We start from the raw sequence: 22820 nt of genomic DNA on the forward strand, positions 1-22820 counted from the left end.
CCTATTCTGCAGGCACATTATGATATAGAAAGTCAGGATCTTTGTTTCAAGCAATGGGACTTAACTTATAAATAAGTACATAAGGTAGATTATTCCTATGTTTTCTAAATATTTTCAACATTAATCTCAAGCTTAAAAACTCCAAGCATCTGGTCATTATATGAACAGCATATCTACCATATATACTCACTTATAAGTCAAATCCAACTGCAAATACACTGACCCATATCAACCATCAAGTAATGAGCTGGCAGATCTGGGTCTATGCAGTCTGTTAGGAGTAATTGTTAAATCAAATAATATAGACCCTGATCAGGGTCTATCTTGTTTCTTCAGCTGGACTGAACTTATAAGCAAATATATATGGTATGTCCTTAGAATCATGGAAACTAATAATAGAGAACAAAAGTAAAGATAAATATAGAAAAAATCTGAAAGTTTAAGTTGATTCAATGTTATTATGCTAGATATTACAATTGTTTGGGACATCAATGTTTAGTTTGAGTTTGTTGAAAAAAGTTAGAATATGTAGTGTAAATTAAATATTCTGAGAACAAAAAAGAATAAGAAAATGAAATGAAGCATTCTTTTATCCATTTTTGTTCTAAACTGCAGTGGCTTGATTGTGGTTCATTTAATTGCACATTACTAAATCAGTGAATTACTTTCGACACATGTCATATAACTACTGGTTGTTATATACATGAGTTATTCGATAAAATCCTTTGTTTATGATGAAGATGACGGGACTTATTTTGGAGTTATTAGCTTTGAAACTTTGTCAACATGAGTCAACTGATACTGATATATCTTCTGACTGGTTTTAGAATGTTTGGTGCTAACTCTGTGTTAGTCATTTTGAATGTGATTTCATTTGGACACCAAACATTATGAGGATAATTAAGTTTTGAAGGGGTTGCTGAATTTCTTGCTACACCACTGGACATTTTTGGGGAAAAGAATGTGATGCCATTTGCATTTTGGCCCATCACACACATGTGCACATGCTTGACTTTTTGGGCATAGTAAGGTTAGTTTCATTCTAACTTGAAACCATTCTTAATAATTCTCATTGCTCTTTAATTAAACTTTAATTACCTGGCATATCAGCTATGCTGAAATATAATAGCTCTTCATACTGGAAGAGGTAGCCATTAGTCATTTTTATTTTTGACACCATGAAGATAATGATATTTAAATTCCATAACCTAAATCATATGTCAGTGTCAGGACATAATAACTGAAGTAAAATTATTTACCGCATGTAGCTAGACACTTGGGCTATTAGCAATGGGTACATCAAAAGGGTCCTTCTCACTGCAGTTTTCTAAGCAGAAACAGAGAAGTCTATGAATGCAGGAAATCTGACTCATTCAAGGGCTTATCAGTATAAAGTGCATGATGAACTAGGGGACATTACTCTTCTTAGTGACAATATGTAGTTTATTCAGGATGAAGATGGTAGCATGCCAAATCTGACTGAAATTCTTTAATCCTTGGTAACATAATGATTTTCAGAGGAAGAAAAAAAAACAGTCAGGAGGGCATGCAATTAGAGGCATAACTCTTGGCAATAATGTCATGGAATTCTGGAAATAGAACTAACTTAAGGTATCTTAAGCATAAAGGTCACATTCTAAAATCAGCTGAAAATTGATAAACCTTGATAATTTTATGGTGTAGAAACCAAAATCAGAATGATACAAATCAGAGGAAATAATTCCTGTAAACAATATCACCAATGTTGAAAACTGAACTTATTCAAGGCCTCTTGAAAAAAAATTAAATAACCAAAAATTTGGTTTAAAAAAAAAATCGATTAAGTTATTTCAATAAAACCAAGGTCAGAAGGCATGACAATTAGTGGGGAATAATTCCTGCATGTAAAAAAATGTCTAATAATCAGATTTGGATCAACCACCCCCACTCCCAAACCTATAAGTCATAATGAGGAAACCAAACTCAGGTGGACATACAGTATAAGGGGGCTGATCATATACTGGAATTGTGGAATGTTTAAAATCAAACTCATTCCAGGTCTCATAAAAATCCAAAAATAGCAATTTGGTTGAAATCCAGTAGACACAGTAAAGTTATGCTGCTGAAACCAAGGTCACTTAGACATGCAACTAGGGGGCATAACTCCTGTAAATAGTGTTTTGAAATGCTAGAAGTCAAACTCATTCAGTTCACGTACCAAATTTGTTTAAAGATCAACAATCTTTAGGAAAACTTAGCTGTGGAAACAAAAGTTATGAGATAGAAAACTTGGGAGTATAGCTCTTCTGTTTGATGACAGAGATGGCTGGAAATTGAATTCTTTTGAGGTCTCATTAATACGATGCTCCATTCCAACTTGTCAAAAATCCAAGAATAGTCAGTAAGGTTTTCTTGCAAACCATATTATTGATAGATGCATGTATGAAAGGACAATGTATGTATTATTGGGCTTTGCTCACTTCATCAAGCATGGTCCTGATAATCAAATGCAACCTTACAAGGGATAGGTGTTTTTAAAAGTCATTATAATAGACAGGTAATGGTCATATCCAAACCAAACATTTCAATAGATGTTATTACACTGGGTTCAAAATGGAGATTAATACAGTTTGTTTGCATGTAAGTCATCAACCACAATAAGTCAGCTCTGGAACTAATTACCCATTTTCTAACTTTTTATTAGCTAACGTTTATGCGAATTTGTCTGCCCTTTAACTTGTCTTCAAATCATGGTTAAATAGTGAGGCATTATCATGGTTTCTGAGTAGTTGTTTTAAATAAAATTTTCTGCATCCTTTTGGACTCTGAATAATTGTAAACAACAAGGGCAGCACAACAACAACAACATAAAAAATTATCAAAGAATGTTTGGTTTATTTCATGGTTAAATACACTTTGAAGAAATTGTATGTGATATAAATTACATGTTTATTTGAATTATTGCAGGTTTTTCTGGGTTTTTTTTCCTGAAGAGACAATGGTGTATGGTCATAATATAAATCAATAAATATTATGCACCAAATTTTCGTTTTAATAAATGACAAATAAAATTACTCTCGTAAAAAAGAACTAAGATAAAACTTCCAATACAACAATACTAATTAAAACCTACAACCTCAACACAATTTTCAGTTAAGATTTGTCAAGATTATTAAAAAATAAATTTGAACATGTTACAACATTTCCAGGTATGCCTTAATAACATAAATTATATTAAATACAAAATTATTTATAAAAAGAAAATAAGTTTGAAACATTTAATTACAAAGAAATACTGAATTATCTTAGATAGAAAAGAAAGCTATGTACATGGCATCAGATTACCAATGAGGCATCTGGGGTGAGATTGGGTGGGGAAGGAAGTAGGGATATTTAAAAAAGAAAGTAGGGTGGTACCCTTATACCAGGTGTCTTGACTATAATACTAATAAGACACTAAACAATGAAAGTTTGCCTGTGCAACCAATTGTTCCAGATTTTTATTAGATAACTTCTTTCTGTTTACTATAATTTTAATGAACAATATGCATCCAGAGGTAAAAAGCACATATCATGCTTAATATTCACAAAATCTGTTCACAATGAAACTCAAGCTCTCCTTCTGGAAACTGTTAGTACCTGTAACTTCTGTGTCAATACAGTTGCAGTCACAGACCTTTTAAAACATTTCTGAACTGTGTCCCCTTTACCAAATTGCAACATTTAGATTTTAAAGATGCAGTCCAATTATGATATCCAATTGGGGATTTTTGAACTTTATCTTTTTGTGAATAGTGTATTTGACTGGGCTGTCACTGTGTTCATGGATCATAGTCTAAACTGTTTTGTCTGAATCACAAGTAGAATAAACATGATATGCACCATACTCCCACAGTGGGTTACTGCCCTTAGACACTGGACAAGGCCAGTGCCACACAACCAAGCTGAAATCTGATGGAAACATGCATGACGACTTTTTATCTAATTTCACCTTGATTCCAGAAGAATTTGCTTCAAAGAATGAGATAAAATGCCACGCTTAATGTTTAATCTACCTAATAGGAGGAACTGTTTTTGGTAACCCTGATCTGCTGAGGTATGATGCAATGGTAAACCTGGGTCTACTCTGTTCACAGTTGGATAAACAACTACATAGACTACTACAGTATTGTTTACCTGTAATTACTCACCTTTTTCAGGTAAAAGATAACAAACAGCTTCAAAACATAGATGGCTGGTATGAGAGGTGCATAGAATAATCCAAGCCTAGAAAAGATAACAAATCATTGTTAACAGACACTTGAAGAGGTGTAATGAAACGAATTGAGAAAACAACATAAACTTTCAAGAATATAAATTTTATTTTTATGCCTTTATAACCATAGTGGGAGGTTAACAATGCATGTGGTCTGCTTTTACTGGCATATAAATTATTATACCAAATCTAATCTCATTAACTGCAACTGCTATTGTACTAGCCTTGTATACACTAGGGAGCAACAATTTGCTGAGAATTACAATATTTTGCCAATGTGCAGTACATAAAACTGTGAGCCTTGGCCCCATGGTCACAAAACTGGCTTAGAAAAATATTTAACTTGTGCTCAAGCCTTCTTTTATAAAGAAAACTTGATTTTCAATAACTTTCCACCGTGTGAGGTTTTAGTTAAAACAATTTTGTTATGGTCCTATCCAATTCACCTCTATATACAAACCAAATAAATAATACTGAGATATTTTTAATATGATTTTTCATTTTGGCATTTTGCAGACTTACAAGTTAAAAAGTATAAACAAGGAACTTAAATGAATGAGATATAATGTATGTAATTAAAATACCTAATAAAGTCCATACTATCTCCACACAGTATATGTAGCCACAATTTGATGGATCGAGGGTGGTCACTTTCAAATGACAATGGAAGATGGATGCACAATTAGATGATCAAATTTGAAAAAGTTAATCCTATGTTCTGACTGCTTCTTAAAGTAGGGTAATAAAAAATGAAAATGTATGACCATGCCTGGATTTGAATTCACAACTGTGTAAAATTATGTGGTTATAAGTTCATGTATATGTATTACTGTGTATACTCGCTTATAAGAAGAGTCCAATATGCCAGCAGATCTGGGTCTGTGCACTTTCTTAGGAATAATCAATAGAACGATCAACATAGAACCTGTTCTGCAGGTGTATTAATATATGGCAGATATAGATCTTTGCTATTTGCAGTTTGACTCGACTTATAAGAAAGTATATATGATAACCTATGGATATGGGGACTTTGTATTCTTGGCACAGCTAATACCTATTACTGCAACAACAACCCGAGGTTGTCATAGATGTGTGGTTAAAGGAAATGCATGTATATGCATGCTATATCAATGCAATCAGATCTTACCAGCAGTGTCTGTGTCATGTGTCATTGAATGCACCGTCTATACTAGTCGAATCAAACCGCAAAACACAAAGATCTTGATCTGCCGTAGCATATTGCACCTGCAGATCAGAGTCTATTTGTTTGTTTCACTGATTACTCCTAACAAACTTCACAGACCCAGATCTACCAACGTATTATGCACCGGCAGGTCTGAGTCTGTGTAGTTTGCAGTTGGACTTATTTTACAAGTGAATATAGACGGTAATAGTAGCAACATAACCAACTTTTACCAGCATAGAGTCTGTGCATATACCAGATCCAGGACACTGGCAGGAAGATCAAACACGGCTGGTCCAATCTTCTTTGCCAACCCACAGTCACACTTTGTTGTGATCAACCTGAGAGTAGAAGAGTAAATCAAATGTAAGATTAAGTTATACTTTCTTTGTTACAAATACTTTTTCTGTTTAAATTGTAATTCATTGTATTTAACATAATTATGTTTTTCTTATAGTTAGTTGAACACAAGAAGAAGAAAAACACCATACAGTTTTCATAAATTTCTCAACAGCAGCAAGTCTACTAAACACATTATAACATATTCTGAAGCCTCGGCTTTTATTTAGTAACGGTTATATCTTACCAGCGTCTGAGTAAAACAACTTGCCTGAGACAGGCCAAAGTTGTCAATCTGGCTTGCGTGTGTGTGTGTGTGTGTGTGTGTGTGTGTGTGTGTGTGTGTGTGTGTGTGTGATTTTGATTTTGATTTTTAACGTAGCTTTAACACTTTTACAGTCATTTCGCTACGATGTCCACAGTGTGGTAGTTTATGGTTCTGTCAAGCACTGATGCATCATGCCGCAGACATGTAGCATGGTGTCCCACCCAGTCACATTATCCTGACACCAGGCCGACCAGTCCCAACACTAACCTCTTAATGCTGAGGCTAAGCAAGGCAGCTGTTAGTATCGTTTGTAATAAGTCTTTGGTATAACTCGGCCAGGGTTCGAACCCACGACCTCCCGCATCCGAGACGAATGCTCTAACCACTAGGCCACCGGAGCGGTCCGCCAATCTCGTTACATTTGAACTCCTCACTCTTCTGGTTGCAAGTACAGCATGCTAACCAGTGAGCTACTACACTTCTGGACTCTTAAGAATTGATTTTCTTGCTTTATTTGCAATATGTGCACGCCGTACAAATATTAGGAAAAATGCTGTTGTAAGAGTCGATATAAAATTAAATAAACACAGTAAATCATGTAGAATCATAATTTTGGTGTGTGTTCATCAATGTGTATCTAGCACAAATTTCAAACGACACGTTATTCTTAATACATTATTTCACAGGTGCTCGACGCGAGCTTGATTTTAAGAAGGAGAAAAAAAAAACAATCGTCTAAAGGAAAAAAATCATACAGAGTGGCAATAATACCTTAGATTACCCCCATGACCCGTTCTGACATAGGACCTTCTCTATCATAATATTATTGTTTTTTTTTCTTTCTTAACATCAAGCTCGCGTCGAGCACCTGTGCATTATTTCTTTCACATTGAAGAGGGGGTGGGGTGTCAGTTGGAACTATTTTGTAACTTTCCTAAAGAATAGGTTGTGTTTATCCTCAAATATAAGCTTATCGTGTGAGAATTAGGGAACTTACTTTCTAGGCAGCTCAACCAGAAGGGTGAACACGATCTCGACGAGGAAATTCACCACAATTAGCTTGTATATAGCCTGACCAACAAAGGTCTCCCAGCACTACAATAATAATAACAATAATAATAATAATAATAATAATAATAATAATAATAATAATAAAAGTAGATGCTTCCCGATTAGGTCAATAGCAGACGATATTTTGCCCATTTTACCTTGACAATGGGCAAGCCGGCAGTTTCTCCTATATGCATCCACCAAACTTGACAATTTTGAACAAGCCGAAACTGAAGTAAAATCAACTTATAAATTATTAATAATATAGATTCTAACAAAAAGCCTGATTTGCGTTTTATTTATGTATGTATATTTTGTAACAGTATCGTCAGATTTAATAAATTTTATTTCAACTTCCAAACACCTAATAAACGCAACGGCGAATCTGCCAACATACCACAGATACAGCTGCTGCTGACCTCATTCGGGAACTTTCAATAACAATAACGATGACGTTACAACATAAAATAGGTGTCATATTTTACTAGAATATCTTACCTACTTAATTTCAATGGTCATACAACCGATATAGCCAAAAATAAAATCTAGGACTTAAAATCCAATATGAACGCCAAATGCATCATCTGAACAGGGTCATTTGAATATTAGTGCATAATTTAAAAAGATATCGCTAGAGTATTAATAACAAGCATCAAAACGAAAATTTATTGTTTTTAGTCAAATTTATAAATGAAAGGTCTAGTGGAAAGACAATTTCTAACTTAAAACGTATATGAATATCCATTTCGGAAAATCTGAATGTAATCATGATTTTCTCTTTATAAAGTTTTGTACCGTCATGATTCATATTGATGACGATTCACACGTATTACACATACACCCAATTAAATAATTGGTTGTCTGTTCTCAGAGTTTCGTCCCTATTTAACATTCTTAGCTGGACACGTATCTGACGAGTTCTGAATCATATCACTAATGACCAGTTTCAAATTGTATCATCACACATAAACTTGACGTCATTGTTATAGAATTTTCAGACATCAATAACAAAAGTTGGTTTCAGTAAAAAAAGTGAATAACGTGTGTGTGTGCATTTTAAATTCAAGTAAAAATATAAAAATTGCAGGAAAGCATCATGTATCTATGTTTGTCTCGGTTACTGGTTCTCCTCATTTGCAATCAAACCGGATAGCACCTCCACTGATTCGCCTATATCGGTGGTAATGGAATAGCCTTCTAGTGCTCCGCCCATATCGGTAGTATTAGAATAGCCCTCCACTGCTCCACCCGTATAGGTGGTATTCGAATAGCCTCCATTGCTCAAACCCATATAGGTGGTATTGGAATAGCCCTCCACTGATCCATCAATATAGGTGGTATTGGAATAGCCCTCCACTGCTCTACCCGTATATTTGGTTATGTGTACATCTGCAGACACTTTTCTCAAGGTATCAGTATGTATCTTAAATCATACGAGAGTTGGTCGTCATTATGCACTTTTGCAAGCACGCGCGTATTGACGGTACTGAACGATCACGAGGGTTTCATTTTTACTTTGAATAGAATGGGTCAAAAAAATGCGACAAAAACCACCCCAAAACAATACTGGCCCATAATGCATTCTGCAACAGGGCAGGTCGACAACAGTACCTGAATAGCTGGGCATTTGTTTTGTCCCACACGGCAGCTGTTTTGATCACTGCAGGTTATCTGTACGTACAGAGAGGTCATCAGCATGGCCAGGGACGCTAGCTTTAAAAATACCATCCTACAAAAAAATTGAAGAGGTTAATATATTTGTAAAACTATAATAAGTATATCTTACTTTATACTGCATTTTTTTTTACTTTGAAATCGGAGCATTTTTAAATATATCTTCATTAGTAGAATCTCTCTCTCTCTCTCTCTCTCTCTCTCTCTTTCTCTCTCTCTCTCTCTCTCTCTCTCTCAATAATATACTTCATGCAGAAAAACTTTTACGGGAACTTTGGATGGTTTCAGATTTCAAAACTATAAAACGTGTGTCCATTTTAAAATCAAGCTTTTATCATAACCTGATAAATAATTTGCTTTAAAATGTAAATTTCACAGACGTTATAGTGTCAAGTTGCACAAGTTGATGATAAAACAGCACATCTTCTTTGTTGCAACTGGTTTTCATTTTTCCGGCATATTTTGAAACGTACCTGATGAGCGAAATCTTGATAACAAAGGCTGGTCGGTAATTTTCCAGAATCACTAAAAGGTTGAAGATGATTGGATAGACTGCATTAAGCAACGTGATGACGAGGGACGGTAGAAACTGTATTAGCAGTTTAACAAGGCTGTGGTAGTTGTTGATATTGGAGCTGTTTGTGAACTGGAAAAAAAACAGATGGAGACATATAATATTATTACAGTACCTTTGTCATTGAAGTTCAATATTGCCACAGCTACTCACAAGAAATACAGTTCACGTATATCTTTAATTATGAAATCATAATGGTATTTTTATTTATTAGAGATGAGGTATACGGTTTTATGTGAAGGAGAAAAAATATTGTGCAACTGATGCATTTTGTTTATAAATTCTCTGAAACTCGGAGTGGAGAGAGTGAATCCTGTTATACCTTTGATAACGATGTGTTGCATAGTCTCCGAAAATTACCAAATCATGCAATATGTACCAACTTCACACAAACTTTTATATGCAGGTAAATAGATACCGACACACTTGACCTATATCAGCAATTTTTCTCAGTATGATGGGTGGATATGACTTCTTGTTTGTGCATTCTATCCAATTATTTAGAATAGGTCTAAAATCAGCGCTTCAAAGATGTAGCCTCATTCGCTTGCATGTACCTGGAAATTACTGCAAAAGAGACCGACTAATGTACTTTGGATACTTTTGGCTTAAAATAATAAACCCAACTGGGCAGCATGTGACAAGAAAGCATGACCTACCCCCATTCCCCTGAATATTTTATATTATTAAATATGTTCTGTACATTTTTATAAATTTGTGATGAAGGAGATTAATACAGTCTTTCATGTTGCAGGATTCACCAAGTAAAGCCTGCTAACATTGTAAGCTTCTGTGAGGCTTTCCTGTGGAGATCAACATAAGCATGAGTAAGGAAACATGCATAATGAAAGAAACAAACGAGAATTCACACGAAAGATGAAATTAAGTTTACTTACACCGGACGAAAAATCCTGAGCGTAATAGATGGCGGCTCCAGCACCTCCCAACATGCAGATAATCAGTAAGTTTACAAAGAATCGAATAGTGTATATTCCACATTTATCTGCACACGTTCGTTGAGTAATTTCACGATCGTAGCGTTGTTCACTCAAGTCCGCCTGGGAAACAAAATTGTAAGCCAATCAAATCTGTGCAAGCAATTACCTTCTTACATGAACCACCTGAGCAAAAAGTCGAGGGCGATATGTCCATTTAACAAAAATTAATGTAAAATGTACCTATACGAATAAGGTGACCACATGTTTGTTTTGACCACTTCAAGAGGATAATATGAATGGTTATTCTCTTATGTTGCGTGTTTACCCTCGAATAAACAGAAACACAAGAAAGAGTGAAAACAACAAGCTTTTAAAAATATAATAATTTGTTTCCCTGGAAAAATAATGTAAAAATGAAAAAATATGAACTTACGGTTTTAAGAATCAAATCCAAAAATAATCCAAGAATAAACCACGAATAAAATTTTAGAAGTCCTAATAATAAAATGTTCTAAAGATTTCAAGTTCAAGTCCCGACGAAGAATCCAAGATGGAAGACGATGACGTATGCTGTAATCTGTAGTGTGTTGAAGTCTACAGTTCCTTGTAGAAACAAGAAATATCACTCCAGTTTTGGAAATCCGAATAAAGTTTTATAAGAGCTGTCTTTGTTCAAGAATTTCATATGAGCACACGTATTTTCCGCAAAAGGAATAATCCTTTTGAATCCAAATAATTTGAAATAACTCCAAACGACGCAATAGATACTTTCCAGTGTAAAGAAAATAACCCAAATGAGAATATTTCTCCAAAACAAAGATTATATCGTATGCTAAAACGCAGTTTCCAAAATTTCCGAAATCAAAAGGGGGGTGGGAGCACGTGATCCTGTTTATATCACGTACGCCAAACATGACCCTGACAAAAAACAATCATTTTACTCTAAGAAATAGAATTTTTAAAAAAGTGTTTACTTCATAATCACGTAGTCTCATCATGACCTTGACAACAACCAATCATTTTAAAATAAAAATAGAACTTATTTACGTGGCTACTACTAACTTTGAATCAAGGTCAGGATCCAGGTCAACACCTGGTGTTTACTAAAACGAACATTCAACGTCACATTATTTTCTGGAAAAAGTATGAGTTCCGCAAACAGAACTACATTATTTTGACATATAATGAAATTTAAAAAAAAAAAATTTAAACTTAAAAACACTTAAATCAGGTATAATTAAATCAAATTTATATAACAATTCAATAAAGGTATAACTGTAGTTTTCATTAAAATTTACATCTTCAAATATTGGTATACTGAATAATACACGATATTTTCTTCCGAATTTTAACTTAATTTAGTATTGTAATTTGTATGAGCCTTTGCTACTTAAAACGAAAGCAAAAAGATTTACATGTATTTTACATGAATGCAATTTTTCAAATTTCATGGTTATTTGCGACGCAGTCAACAATGTGATAAGTATCAGCAATAAAAGCAATTAAAATTACACAAAAGGCAGAAGGTAACATTTAAAAAGATAGCAATACCATGCTAAATAGATTGGAATGAATCAATATAGTCAATAAAGAAACGATATAAAATAATGAAAAAGTCTCATGTTCTCTCATTTGCATCAATATCTGTTTGAAAGAGTACCTTTGAAATTCTATTTTGGAAACATAACTCATGTTTCACTATTAGAAGAAAAAAAAACTTGAGCTATATTTCTGAATATGGAAATGATGTTCAGGTATGTACAATAACGTATATCACACGAGTGCTTGCTTTGTGTGAAGTTTTGACACAAATTTAATACTTCCAATATAATACAGCTCAGACAAAATTCGTGCAAATGTGATATTGTAAGAAATACGATAGTATAGTTCATTCAGTAAAATGCAAAATATTTCAGCTGAATGACTTAGACGTACGCAATGAAACCTAAGCATGTTATGGTATTATGATGTTGTTCTTGAGTTCTTGATTATCTCATTGCGTTTGCCTAATGTCAATGCAAGGGGTCTATAAAATGTATTTCACCGCGCGAATCGATGTCTGTGTTAGGTTAGAGAACAGAATCGACAATGAAAAGAAAGATCTATATATACATACCGCTAGAGCACTGTTGATATTTTTCTGTTTCAGAATAACAGCCTCCGTTTCGTTAATACTGTAATCCCAGACTGAGAACACGCTGTAGCAAAAGTTTGCCCTATGCTTTTTGTTCTCCTGATCTATCACAGATTCTCTAAAACTTTTAGCCGTGCTGGAAAAATAAAAAATAGCATATTTGGAGGGATAAAAGTTTACGGTTTTTATTCTGAGAGAGAACAAAATTAATTGCAAACGTAAGGGTTAAATTAAGATACAGACAAATAAACCTTAGTTCCTGGAATGTGGGTATCTTTTACTACCTTCGGTAAATACAAGATTAGAATTGGTCACTCGAGTAAAATAATGCATGAAACATAAATTCAAACCAAATAAAACATTCTTATATTCTTTCCCCCTTATAAATGGGTTCAAATTTGAAGGCCTGTGCAAAGAATGAGCCAATATAAAACTCGGTTGATGTTTTTCCTGCTAGCCTATACATACATATATATATATATATATATATATATATATATATATATATATATATATATATATATATATATATAGAGAGAGAGAGAGAGAGAGAGAGAGAGAGAGAGAGAGAGGAGGGTGGGGTGGGAGTAAGTATAGTCCAAAAATTTAATATTGCCAGTTTAGCTGGAAGGAAACGTAGATCATTACAACCTGAATTTACTTTTTTATCTTAACACAATACGCACTAGGGTCTCGTTTATTTAATAATCATAAACTATCTGACATATTTTGCCAGAGGAATTATGACTGCCGTATATGTCTACCTACTATATGAGAGAGAGAGAGAGAGAGCATTACAACGTAAACATTTATTTGGTAACACACTGAATGCCCAGCACAAATGACTTCATCTATTTTTCTAAATATTGCCGATCAAAACTGCTTTACTCCTTTGAAAACATATTACCGTGCATTACAATGCTGCCATGCAGTAAACAGTTTTCGTTTAAAATATAAATAAACGTGAAACCAGCTTAAGGTCTACACGCTGGAAGTGTCTCAGACTACACATTTAGGCGTCATGTGACCATATTACTCGTAGTCATTCTCTTTTTAGCACGGCTTCCATAAAATCCAAGATTCTACATTTAAGCGAATTGACATTGTTAATTTGGAAATGGAATATCTGTTTAAAGAAACATATAAGATTCACCATATAAGATTCACCATATAAGATTCACCGTCTGGATACTGCCTGGAATTACATATGAACTTCACTGATAATTGTATTCTCAATGACGTGTGTCTGAAATACGCGATCATTTACTGGACTGGTTGGACTCAGCCGTCTTTAAAAGCCTTTTGCCTATAATATTTTTGTCCATTATCGGTGTGTTATTGTTTGCAACACACGCTGAACAATCATGCTGGGTTTGGCAAAGCCCTCTGAAAAGTGTTTTGCCCACAGGTCTTGTGATTTTCGCTGACAAATATAATGGTCCTTCATTGTATGGAGAAAACCGGAGCGAAAGAGTAATTCGTTGGCCATTTCTACTTGTCAGGGATGACCTGTACAATGTAACTGATTTCCTTATTGTTTTATATCCAAAGAAAAAATTGACTAACCCATAGGAATTATTTTTAGAAAATGGGTACAAATATAAATATAAAAGTACTGTGCAATTTAAAAGGACCATTCGTCCGAATGGTCTTTCTTTGAACATTTTATTCTCAAACTAAACAAATCCACAATTATACTTTAAAATCTGATATTACAGTATTTTGCAATCTTTAACGCTCTGAACAATGATTGAACAAAGGGGTTTACACAGCAGTTCGCATTCAGCGACGAAAGCTGGAAAGAATCCGGCTGTTTTACACTCTGGGAGATGAGCCCTTTTTATAACTATAGGCTACTCTATTCAATTTACGGTTACATTATTCAATTATTACAGCATATGTTTCCGTGTATTGTAGAGATAGACAGCCTAACAAGGAAGTACTCTTGTACTTAAAATAATATAAAGAGCCACAACCCACGTGGCTGCTAAAAGACGAATAAAAAATCTAATAAAAGACGATAAATGGTCAGCAAGTTTAACCCATGTAAGAAATGGACAATGACTATTGCACCAAGTTCCAGTTAATATTATAAAGACAGTGCACTGATTATCAGTAAACTGACAATTATTTTTTAACCTTTTCCAGTGATGTTATTACACAGTTCTGTTAGAAATGTCATGTATAATCGTATACATTTGAGTATTTTCACATTTGAACTTTTCTCACTACACTTGAAATACGTACCGCAGTAACCAAATAGTACTCAACAAGGTTTTCTCATGTGATGTTTTACTAGAAGCATCAGTATATAAAGCTATCACCTTATTTTGGATGTGTAATATTGCAGCAGGACAAGTTTTTAAAAAATACGTGGTACAGTTTCATGTGGCATGCGCAATGGAAACGTTTTTCGCTTACCGTATTGAGTGAAGTTTTGTTTTCTCTAAATGTATCAATACAACACGTTTGTTACCGCCAAATTAGCCAAAATGATGCAACAAGAAGGACAAAGCTGTTAGTTAACTTGAAATATGTTGACAGAACAAAGACGCACAATGCCTGAAATGACCTAAACATAAAATCTAATAAAGGTGTAAAGGATGGACGAACGCACAGACATGGGTAGACTGATATGCCCTATCACTGCTGTGGTGGGAAAAAAAAAACACAAGGGAGGTCATATTTTGTATGCAAAAATTAAAATGAAAATTGACCCAGTTTTTTTTGTGTAAAGTTTTCTATTACTCAGGCCGCAAAAGCCCTTCAAAAGATATTTAGCGGAAAGAAAATGCAGATATAATTAAACCGCAAAGGTCCAGGTCAAATAGGTTTTAGAACTCCGTTATTTATTTTGCAGTGGTGAAAATTGAACTAAACGTAGGCCTCCTACCTAATCTTCGTTTGAATCCAGAAAGTCCTCAAAATGTTATAGAATTGAAAAGACATTGAGCAAGGAAGGGGCGTAGTTCGTGTCAAATAAGGGCCATAACTCCGTGAACTTAAGGCGAGAAATAGTGACAATTCAACTTTAGATCTTTCTAATGCAAGGCATCATGTCAAATTTGGGTCGAACCCTTAAGGTCCTTCAAAATCACTATGTAGAAAGAAACATTAGTGATAAAGGTACTCGGGTCACGCTATATTGACCCATCATATGCATAGCAGGGCCAGGATATCATCCGGCAGTTTCCCCCGTCCCTTTTAAATGAAATATGATACATTAAAAAGGGAATTTCATGTTCTTAAATGATTTGCATCTTACATAGCAGAAAAAATACAAATTGCATAGATGAGGAGTTTAGATGGAACCTGCATATATTACGACAGGAAGATGTGGTTGTAATTACGACGGAAATTAAGGATAAGGAAGAGGGTAGATGTCAGCAGGGGAGTCATAACTGTATGATACAACGCTGTCATGTGGATATCATGAGGCATATATGGGGTACACATGGTACAACGATGTTGATGACATGAAACAGGTATGTGAACCCACAAGCATCATTGTGGTTGCCATGCAACAGAACTGAAGTTGCCCTGAAGCAGCCAAGCTATGCGAATGCCATAAAATAGTCATATGGATTCACCCAAAGTAACCACGCGCGTGTATGTCTAGTACAGCCATGTGGAATAAACAATCAACCATGTATATACCACATTAAGCAATAAGGATTAAACAAAGCAGCCACGTGGATGCCACTAAGCAATCACTACCCTTACTGGTAGCTTCATAAATGACTACCTATAAGGCATCCATGGCTGTTTCATGCCATCCATGTGGCTGCTTTACTTGTATACATGTATTTTGTGGATGTATACAGCCCCAAACTCGATAATAATTATGCAGTCATTTACTATGACCAGCCAATGAATATTCATAAATAATGCCACCACCACCGCCAAAGCTCATAAAGCAATGATTACATTTGAAGACCCACTGCTGCCAAAAGTAATCCCTTAAATGTTTATTCTTCATGTAACAAGCTTATCTGATTGTTTTCCGAGCTCTTATAAATGTTCGGAGATCACTCTGTAATCAGCAATATTGATTTCCACGAGTTTCTTTCGGCATCATAGACTGAAGGAAAGTTCTTTGCAGACGAAATGAGTCTTAAGCACACATACAGATACACTACATCAGGAATGTACAACATACAGTCCGCAATCCAGATCGAGCCCTCGAAATGGTTTTATCAGCTTATTTACTTCATACGATGTGTCTTTGTCTTTATATACAAATCGCTTATACTGGAGGAAGTTGCACATGCCTTTTTTAAATGGTAATTATTTTATTGAAACATACACTTACTTTCGAGCCATGAGGAGTAAACTCACAAGGAGGGCAAAGCAAGTAACCAGGAAATAAGCAAGTGGTATGTTGTACTCTGATGTTGACAATTTTACTTCAGCGTTGCTATAGTAACCATAAAACATCGCCGTTCTCTCCATCCATCCCTGCAAAAAATCACATTAAAGACTAGAGTTTTATTTTCTTATTTTAACTGCAAAGGAAGAAAAGACTAAATAAAATTTGTTTAATTAGTCCTATTCAAGAGATATATTTGAAAGCACGATATAAATTATTTGTTACATTTCTCAGATTACTCCGCAAAGACTTAGGAAAATTTGCTCTACCAAAACTGAAAAGAATCATTAGATTTCAATCAAACCGAATGAAGTGAAATTATATTAAGTAACCACTACTTTGTTTAAGCAAAACAACAATTTTTAAAAAGAAATATCTAATTTTGCTTCCAGTGATTAAAACCTTCAATATGACCAGGTCTTCACAAAATGTAACATCACTCAATTAAGTAATTTTCGCTTTAAGTGATACTGAAACAAAACTTTGCCATTGCTTCACTAATCACGCATTTTCTTTTTACCTACTAACATAAAATACTGTTATCATCTTAAAAGTGAAAACTACATCTAAATGGACGGTACGCATAGATTTCGAGTAAGTAAGATGAGGACGTCATTCAACATACCGTGCCTTGTATGAAGTCCAGTATCACCTGCAGACCATCTGAGGAAACGTTGACTTTGTACGAAGCAGTGCACGTGTCGGCCAGAGTCGTAGTGAACAGGAAACTGTCCTTCCCCTTGACGTGCTCATCGTAATCATTGACGTTGAAGGTGACTTGGAAGAAAACAATGGTGAAAAACAGAAGGATGAAGAGAAAGATGTCAAGGAAAAGCATCCATTTCAGGAACACAAAATAGGACACGACACCAGTTCCATGGTGACCTGAAATAGATAAATGCCATGCAAATTATATTTACCCCTAAAAAAAACTATTTTACCAATCGAACTCACTAATAATGATGACGTGCAGTTGATTTCCAGCTTTGAAGAAACATTGCAAATGCAGTCATCATTCAACACGGTAAACGATACGATAATCAAACACTTAAGAACGGGACGCTGACGCTAAATGCCATGTTTTGGTTGATTCAGAAGCGATAGCACACTCACGAATGGTCAAAAGCGTCACGAAACAGCACATGACTTTACATAAACCGAGCCTTACAAATGGAAAACAAAACAGTACCAAACGGAATTTAAATACATCTATGGTAAATCTTAGCAAATACTTTACGTGTACGGTATTCTCCTAGATTTTGTTTTAATTTGATGCCTCTACATGCAGTCTAAATCCCTCAGAATAATAAAATACACAGAACATGCGTTTCTTTCAAAAGGATCCTGTAAACAAACTTCATTTCTGATCTTAACTCACCTTCGTTACGGTTTCGAGCATATATTGAATTCGAATAAGCGTTATCTGCGATTTAAAAAGAACAAATAGTGTTTCTTTACATGCGCCATCACATTGGTATTAATGCTCACACTTGAAATTATGGAGATACAAAATTTGAAAATAACCTCTCTGGTACAGGCGGAAGGACCACGTCATATGAAAAAAGGAGTCAATGACAAAAAGAATATATAGGAACTAACGATTAATCCGTGCTTTTCAATCCGCTCGTTTTTTCTAATTTCTGAATAATTGAAATCCTCAAAGAAATTCCTAAGAAATCCGATATATTCGATTGGTAGCAATAATATTTCTTATATGCGCTAATTCAGATAATGACAATTATTTTCTTATACACGACATCATGACCTTCATTAAATGTATTTACACACAGCAAAAATTTAAGAGTGATCTTTAACTTACTAATAACTGTTGACATTTTGTTGTTTATCAGTATAGAACTATGTGTTAAAAGAGTGGGGTTTTAATTCATCATCATTGTCATCATCATCATCATCATCAGCAGCAGCAGCATCTTGTTCTTCTTCGTCTTCTCTCCTCTCTTTCTCTCTCTCTCTCTCTCTCTCTCTCACACACACACACACACACACATTCTCTCTCCTAAGGGAGTTGGCTATTCTGATCATGTTATGAAGAGATTTTCCTCATAGCTTGATTTGAATTTTTGTATCTGGTAATTTCAACACATTATTAGTGGATGATTTTTTATGGCAAAATATCTCTTCATCATGCCACTTTTATTGGCGGGAAATCTCAGATCGATAACAAGATGACATAGCATTCTAGCCTCTTTACGGAGGCATCACTCCTTGCGGTGACATTGTTATTTTCCATCTCTGGTGATGCAGAGAGCGGTACTGTAGGACACACTGTACTAATGGTATGGACAACTGGGAACCAGCCTGGAAATGGGTAAACATACAATAAAGTATACATGGGTCTGGCTGACCAGGATTCGCTAATAATGTAAGTTATGTTTTAGGAAAAAGAATCTTTTGAGAGCTTATCCTAGTTGTAAGCGAAAAAAATAGAGACATTGTCTTATTGATCGAATTTCAGTCCTTTAACAGTTTTGAGTTTGGAACACTCATTACTAAAATTAGCACCTGACTCGTTGGTGCGGAATTGAAAGCACATGTTTCAAACACATGCAGGTCCAGAAAATGCCGCGGCTCATATACCTTTCCTCTACACAGAAGCTGACATCCAGGTTTCATCTATACTGATAAATATAGGTTTGATCATGAGCACTCAAAATGTTTAAGTTATTGAATTTTTGATATTATGGTGTTTGCATAGGTTTACTATGGGAACTGAATTAGTACCGTGAGTCATGTATTCGAACTGTAATGGAAGGTGAACTCTCATCGTGAAAGTCTGACATAACCAAGTTTTGCACTGTTTGGGCTTTGTTTATATGTGATTCTGGAGAGCAAAGAATCATAACTTGCTTCCATATAAGTTCGTCACCTTGAGTGATGAGCCTAACTTACGTTTCAGCGTTAGAAAAATTACAATGTTCCTTTTCTGGAGTTTAACACGTGAGTTTTACGAAATTATACGAATTTAATTTAATATTTTCGCTTCCAAACTAGGATTGCCTTCCTGCGCACGTTTTTGTTTCCGTCTAACTTCGGAGTTCGCAACCTTCCTGATACCTGTTCTACGGGTTTACCGGCATCGTTGCAAAAAAATGTGATGTAGTAGCACTTTCCATAACGTACATGTACTTATGTGATAAGCGTCAGCAGAAAATAAATTTTCTGGTCTAGCAATCATTATTAAAACTATTGAACACTAAATTCACTGACTTAGACTATAGGGACACAAATCATAATGCACGTGCAATTCTAAACATTTCGCGGCTCTTACTTAGGAACCATAAAATAATACACGTTTGAATTATAAGAATTATAATTGATTTTAATAAAATTTTCCATTTAAAAAATCCATCATTACAATAATATTAAGTTAGAAGAGTCTAGTCATAAAACATATCTGAATAAAGTTTTTTTTAAAAAAAATGTTTATTGAAAATGAGGAGCTAAACAATAACTCGTGTAAGAAGATTCTTTAGCCATTTTAGCTAGATATCTATTTGATGCTACGATCGCTTACAGGGTACACGATCAGAACCTCTAGAATTGATAATGATTGGTACCAGTATTCTGCGATCAAATCACTGCTGAGTATGAATGTAGTGTCACGTGATCAGTTATTGTCACTGGACTTTCGAAGTTGTAAACATCTGGTTTTTGAGTGTCATCATCCAACTATATTTCTGTGTTTGTACTTGCCTTAAGCCAGTCGTGACACCCACTAGTTTTCTATATGCAATGTGAAGCAAGCTCTTGTACATGGATTACACCTGTTTTAATGTCTTCATAATGCTGTCATGCGAAATGCTTTCTGTATAATCGAGTACTCATATGCTGTACTAACAAAAGTGCAATGCCTGTTTCATAAAACCTTTACGTATGACTTTTACTAAGGAATGATCCTATTAAACCCCCACCCCCATCCCGATTTATCTGGAGACTTTGGGATCAGCCTGGACTATACAAATCTTGTAGACTGGTATCAACCAAAGTCATTTTGTAGACTCCTACCATAGTACAGTGATATAAAAATTAGTTTAGTTAGGGTACATGGAATTTGAAATTCGTATAATTTCTTCATGCTGTGACCAGTCTGGCACAGTCTACTTCATCGGGGATTCACCTATATTACACGATAATGCAGGGATAAGCCCTGCACAGACGCTACTTAATTAGTGATCAATCTAGATATGTTGAGATAAACCCTGCACATATTCTACTTAATCTTGGACGAACTTAGAATACGCTCTAAGGATGGGATCAGCAAAATACATATTATATTTACTTTGAGATGAACTCAGAATACTCTATAATGCTGGGATCAGCCTAGCACAGCTGGGGAATGAACGCTGTCAGGAACAATATGTTTCATGCAGATCCCAGCGAAGGTGTAGCGCCCCCACCCCTGCCCCAATAAGCCTAATTTTAATTTGTTTAAGTAGTGGAATTGTTTATATACTGCCCCGAACTGACTTTGAATATTTGACATGGTTATATAAGGGCATCACGTAGTGCGAATGGAGAGAGAGAGAGAGAGAGAGAGAGAGAGAAAGCAAACTACTATTGTACTGTTGTGTTTCTTTTCTTACAAGACATGTAATAAGTAGTCTTTATTGTAAGTCTGCAATTTGTTTTCCATTAACTAGTGAGATAAGTGCTGCACACACATGTTTATCGCGTCCATTCTCTTTGAACATGTCATCTTGGATAGGGTACCATTAAACTCGTCTCAGACACTGTCAAGATAAATTGGTTACTCCATAGATACTACTTTGTTTCCAACAAAAACAAGTTATTGAACTTGCATCAATCAAAGCATTATTTAGATATCCATAGTCAGACAGGATTTAATGACAAGTAATCCTTACATGTTTATTTTATCGTGCACACAAGCCGTCGCTAGACTGTCACAAGACTATTGTCTCTAAAATCAACTATAGAGTGTTTGCTATCGATTTGTTTATTGGAATACAACAAAATACAAAGTTTTTTCTCAACTTTTTAAAATTCCTTTTTGAGTTTATATATATATATATATATATATATATATATATATATATAGAGAGAGAGAGAGAGAGAGAGCTGTCATTGTCATAGGATCTGACCTCAGCTGAAACAGGTCTGGTTTTCAGGCTTATTTACTATAACTATCATATACAGGTGGTCAGAAGTGCGCAATTTGTATTCAGGACCAATTACATACTGCAGGAGATATTTTAGTGAAAAGTGGCATTTGTCGTTCAAGAGAAGTAACTTTAACCAGATTTGTAAGGTTGTCAAAAAGAAGATCAACTACATACTGTTCAAAAGCTTTACTAAAATCCCGATCTCGGATAGAATCCTCTATTCAGAAGAAGAAGCTATAAGAAGGCTATCAAAATGGACAACAAGACAACCGTTTTGTAGGCTAGGTAAGCATCTGTTTAATATAGGACCAACTATTTTTGGCAGGAAGTGTTTTAGTGAAAACTTCACGTCAAAGTATCAGTTAAGAAGAAGTCATGCCAAATGTTTCCGATTACGGCTGTTGCAGCCATGTTGGGAGATGACACAAGCTGGATCTTTAATAATGACCAGGTAAATATCGAAGTCGTTTAGTGGCAATCACGTGTCGATAATTAGCGACATTGTAATGAAAATCCTATGTCCCTCGAACCATACCTGCAAAAGAATTAGCAACGACACGATTGACCTATTGTAATGAAAACTCAATGCCCCTTGAACCATCCCTGCAAAAGAATTAGCGACGACACGATTGACCTATTGTAATGAAAATCCAATGTCCCTTGAACCATCCCTGCAAAAGAATTAGCAACGACACGATTGACCTATTGTAATGAAAACCCAATGTCCCTCGAACCATCCCTGCAAAAAAATTAGCGACGACACGATTGACGTATTGTAATGAAAACCCAATGTTCAACGAACCATCTCTGCAAAAGAATTAGCGACGACACGATTCAGAAGACGATTTTTAAGATGGCCATCTTGGGTCAGCACCATGTTAATGTTTGAAACTATATAGATGCCACGCAAAGTCTA

The 22820-nt window shown here is 35.0% G+C and overlaps 1 protein-coding gene across 1 annotated transcript in view; it reads right to left on the reverse strand.

Annotated features, from left to right (window-relative positions):
* The window catches only part of LOC149802789 (transmembrane channel-like protein 7), a 48943-nt gene that overhangs the window by 12915 nt on the left and 13208 nt on the right, over nucleotides 1-22820 (reverse strand). The window contains exons 4-12 of the mRNA XM_089952222.1: nucleotides 17389-17648; nucleotides 16707-16852; nucleotides 12377-12530; nucleotides 10219-10380; nucleotides 9222-9394; nucleotides 8686-8803; nucleotides 7022-7119; nucleotides 5651-5758; nucleotides 4170-4245 (exon numbers count right to left, since the gene is read on the reverse strand). Of these exons, the coding sequence (XP_089808348.1) occupies nucleotides 4170-4245; nucleotides 5651-5758; nucleotides 7022-7119; nucleotides 8686-8803; nucleotides 9222-9394; nucleotides 10219-10380; nucleotides 12377-12530; nucleotides 16707-16852; nucleotides 17389-17648 (1295 nt within the window). The remainder of the gene's footprint in view (nucleotides 1-4169; nucleotides 4246-5650; nucleotides 5759-7021; nucleotides 7120-8685; nucleotides 8804-9221; nucleotides 9395-10218; nucleotides 10381-12376; nucleotides 12531-16706; nucleotides 16853-17388; nucleotides 17649-22820) is intronic.

This window comes from Sinohyriopsis cumingii, chromosome 3, assembly GCF_028554795.1.
Source record: "Sinohyriopsis cumingii isolate HCF-2022 chromosome 3, ASM2855479v2, whole genome shotgun sequence".
NCBI lineage: Eukaryota > Metazoa > Mollusca > Bivalvia > Unionida > Unionidae > Sinohyriopsis > Sinohyriopsis cumingii.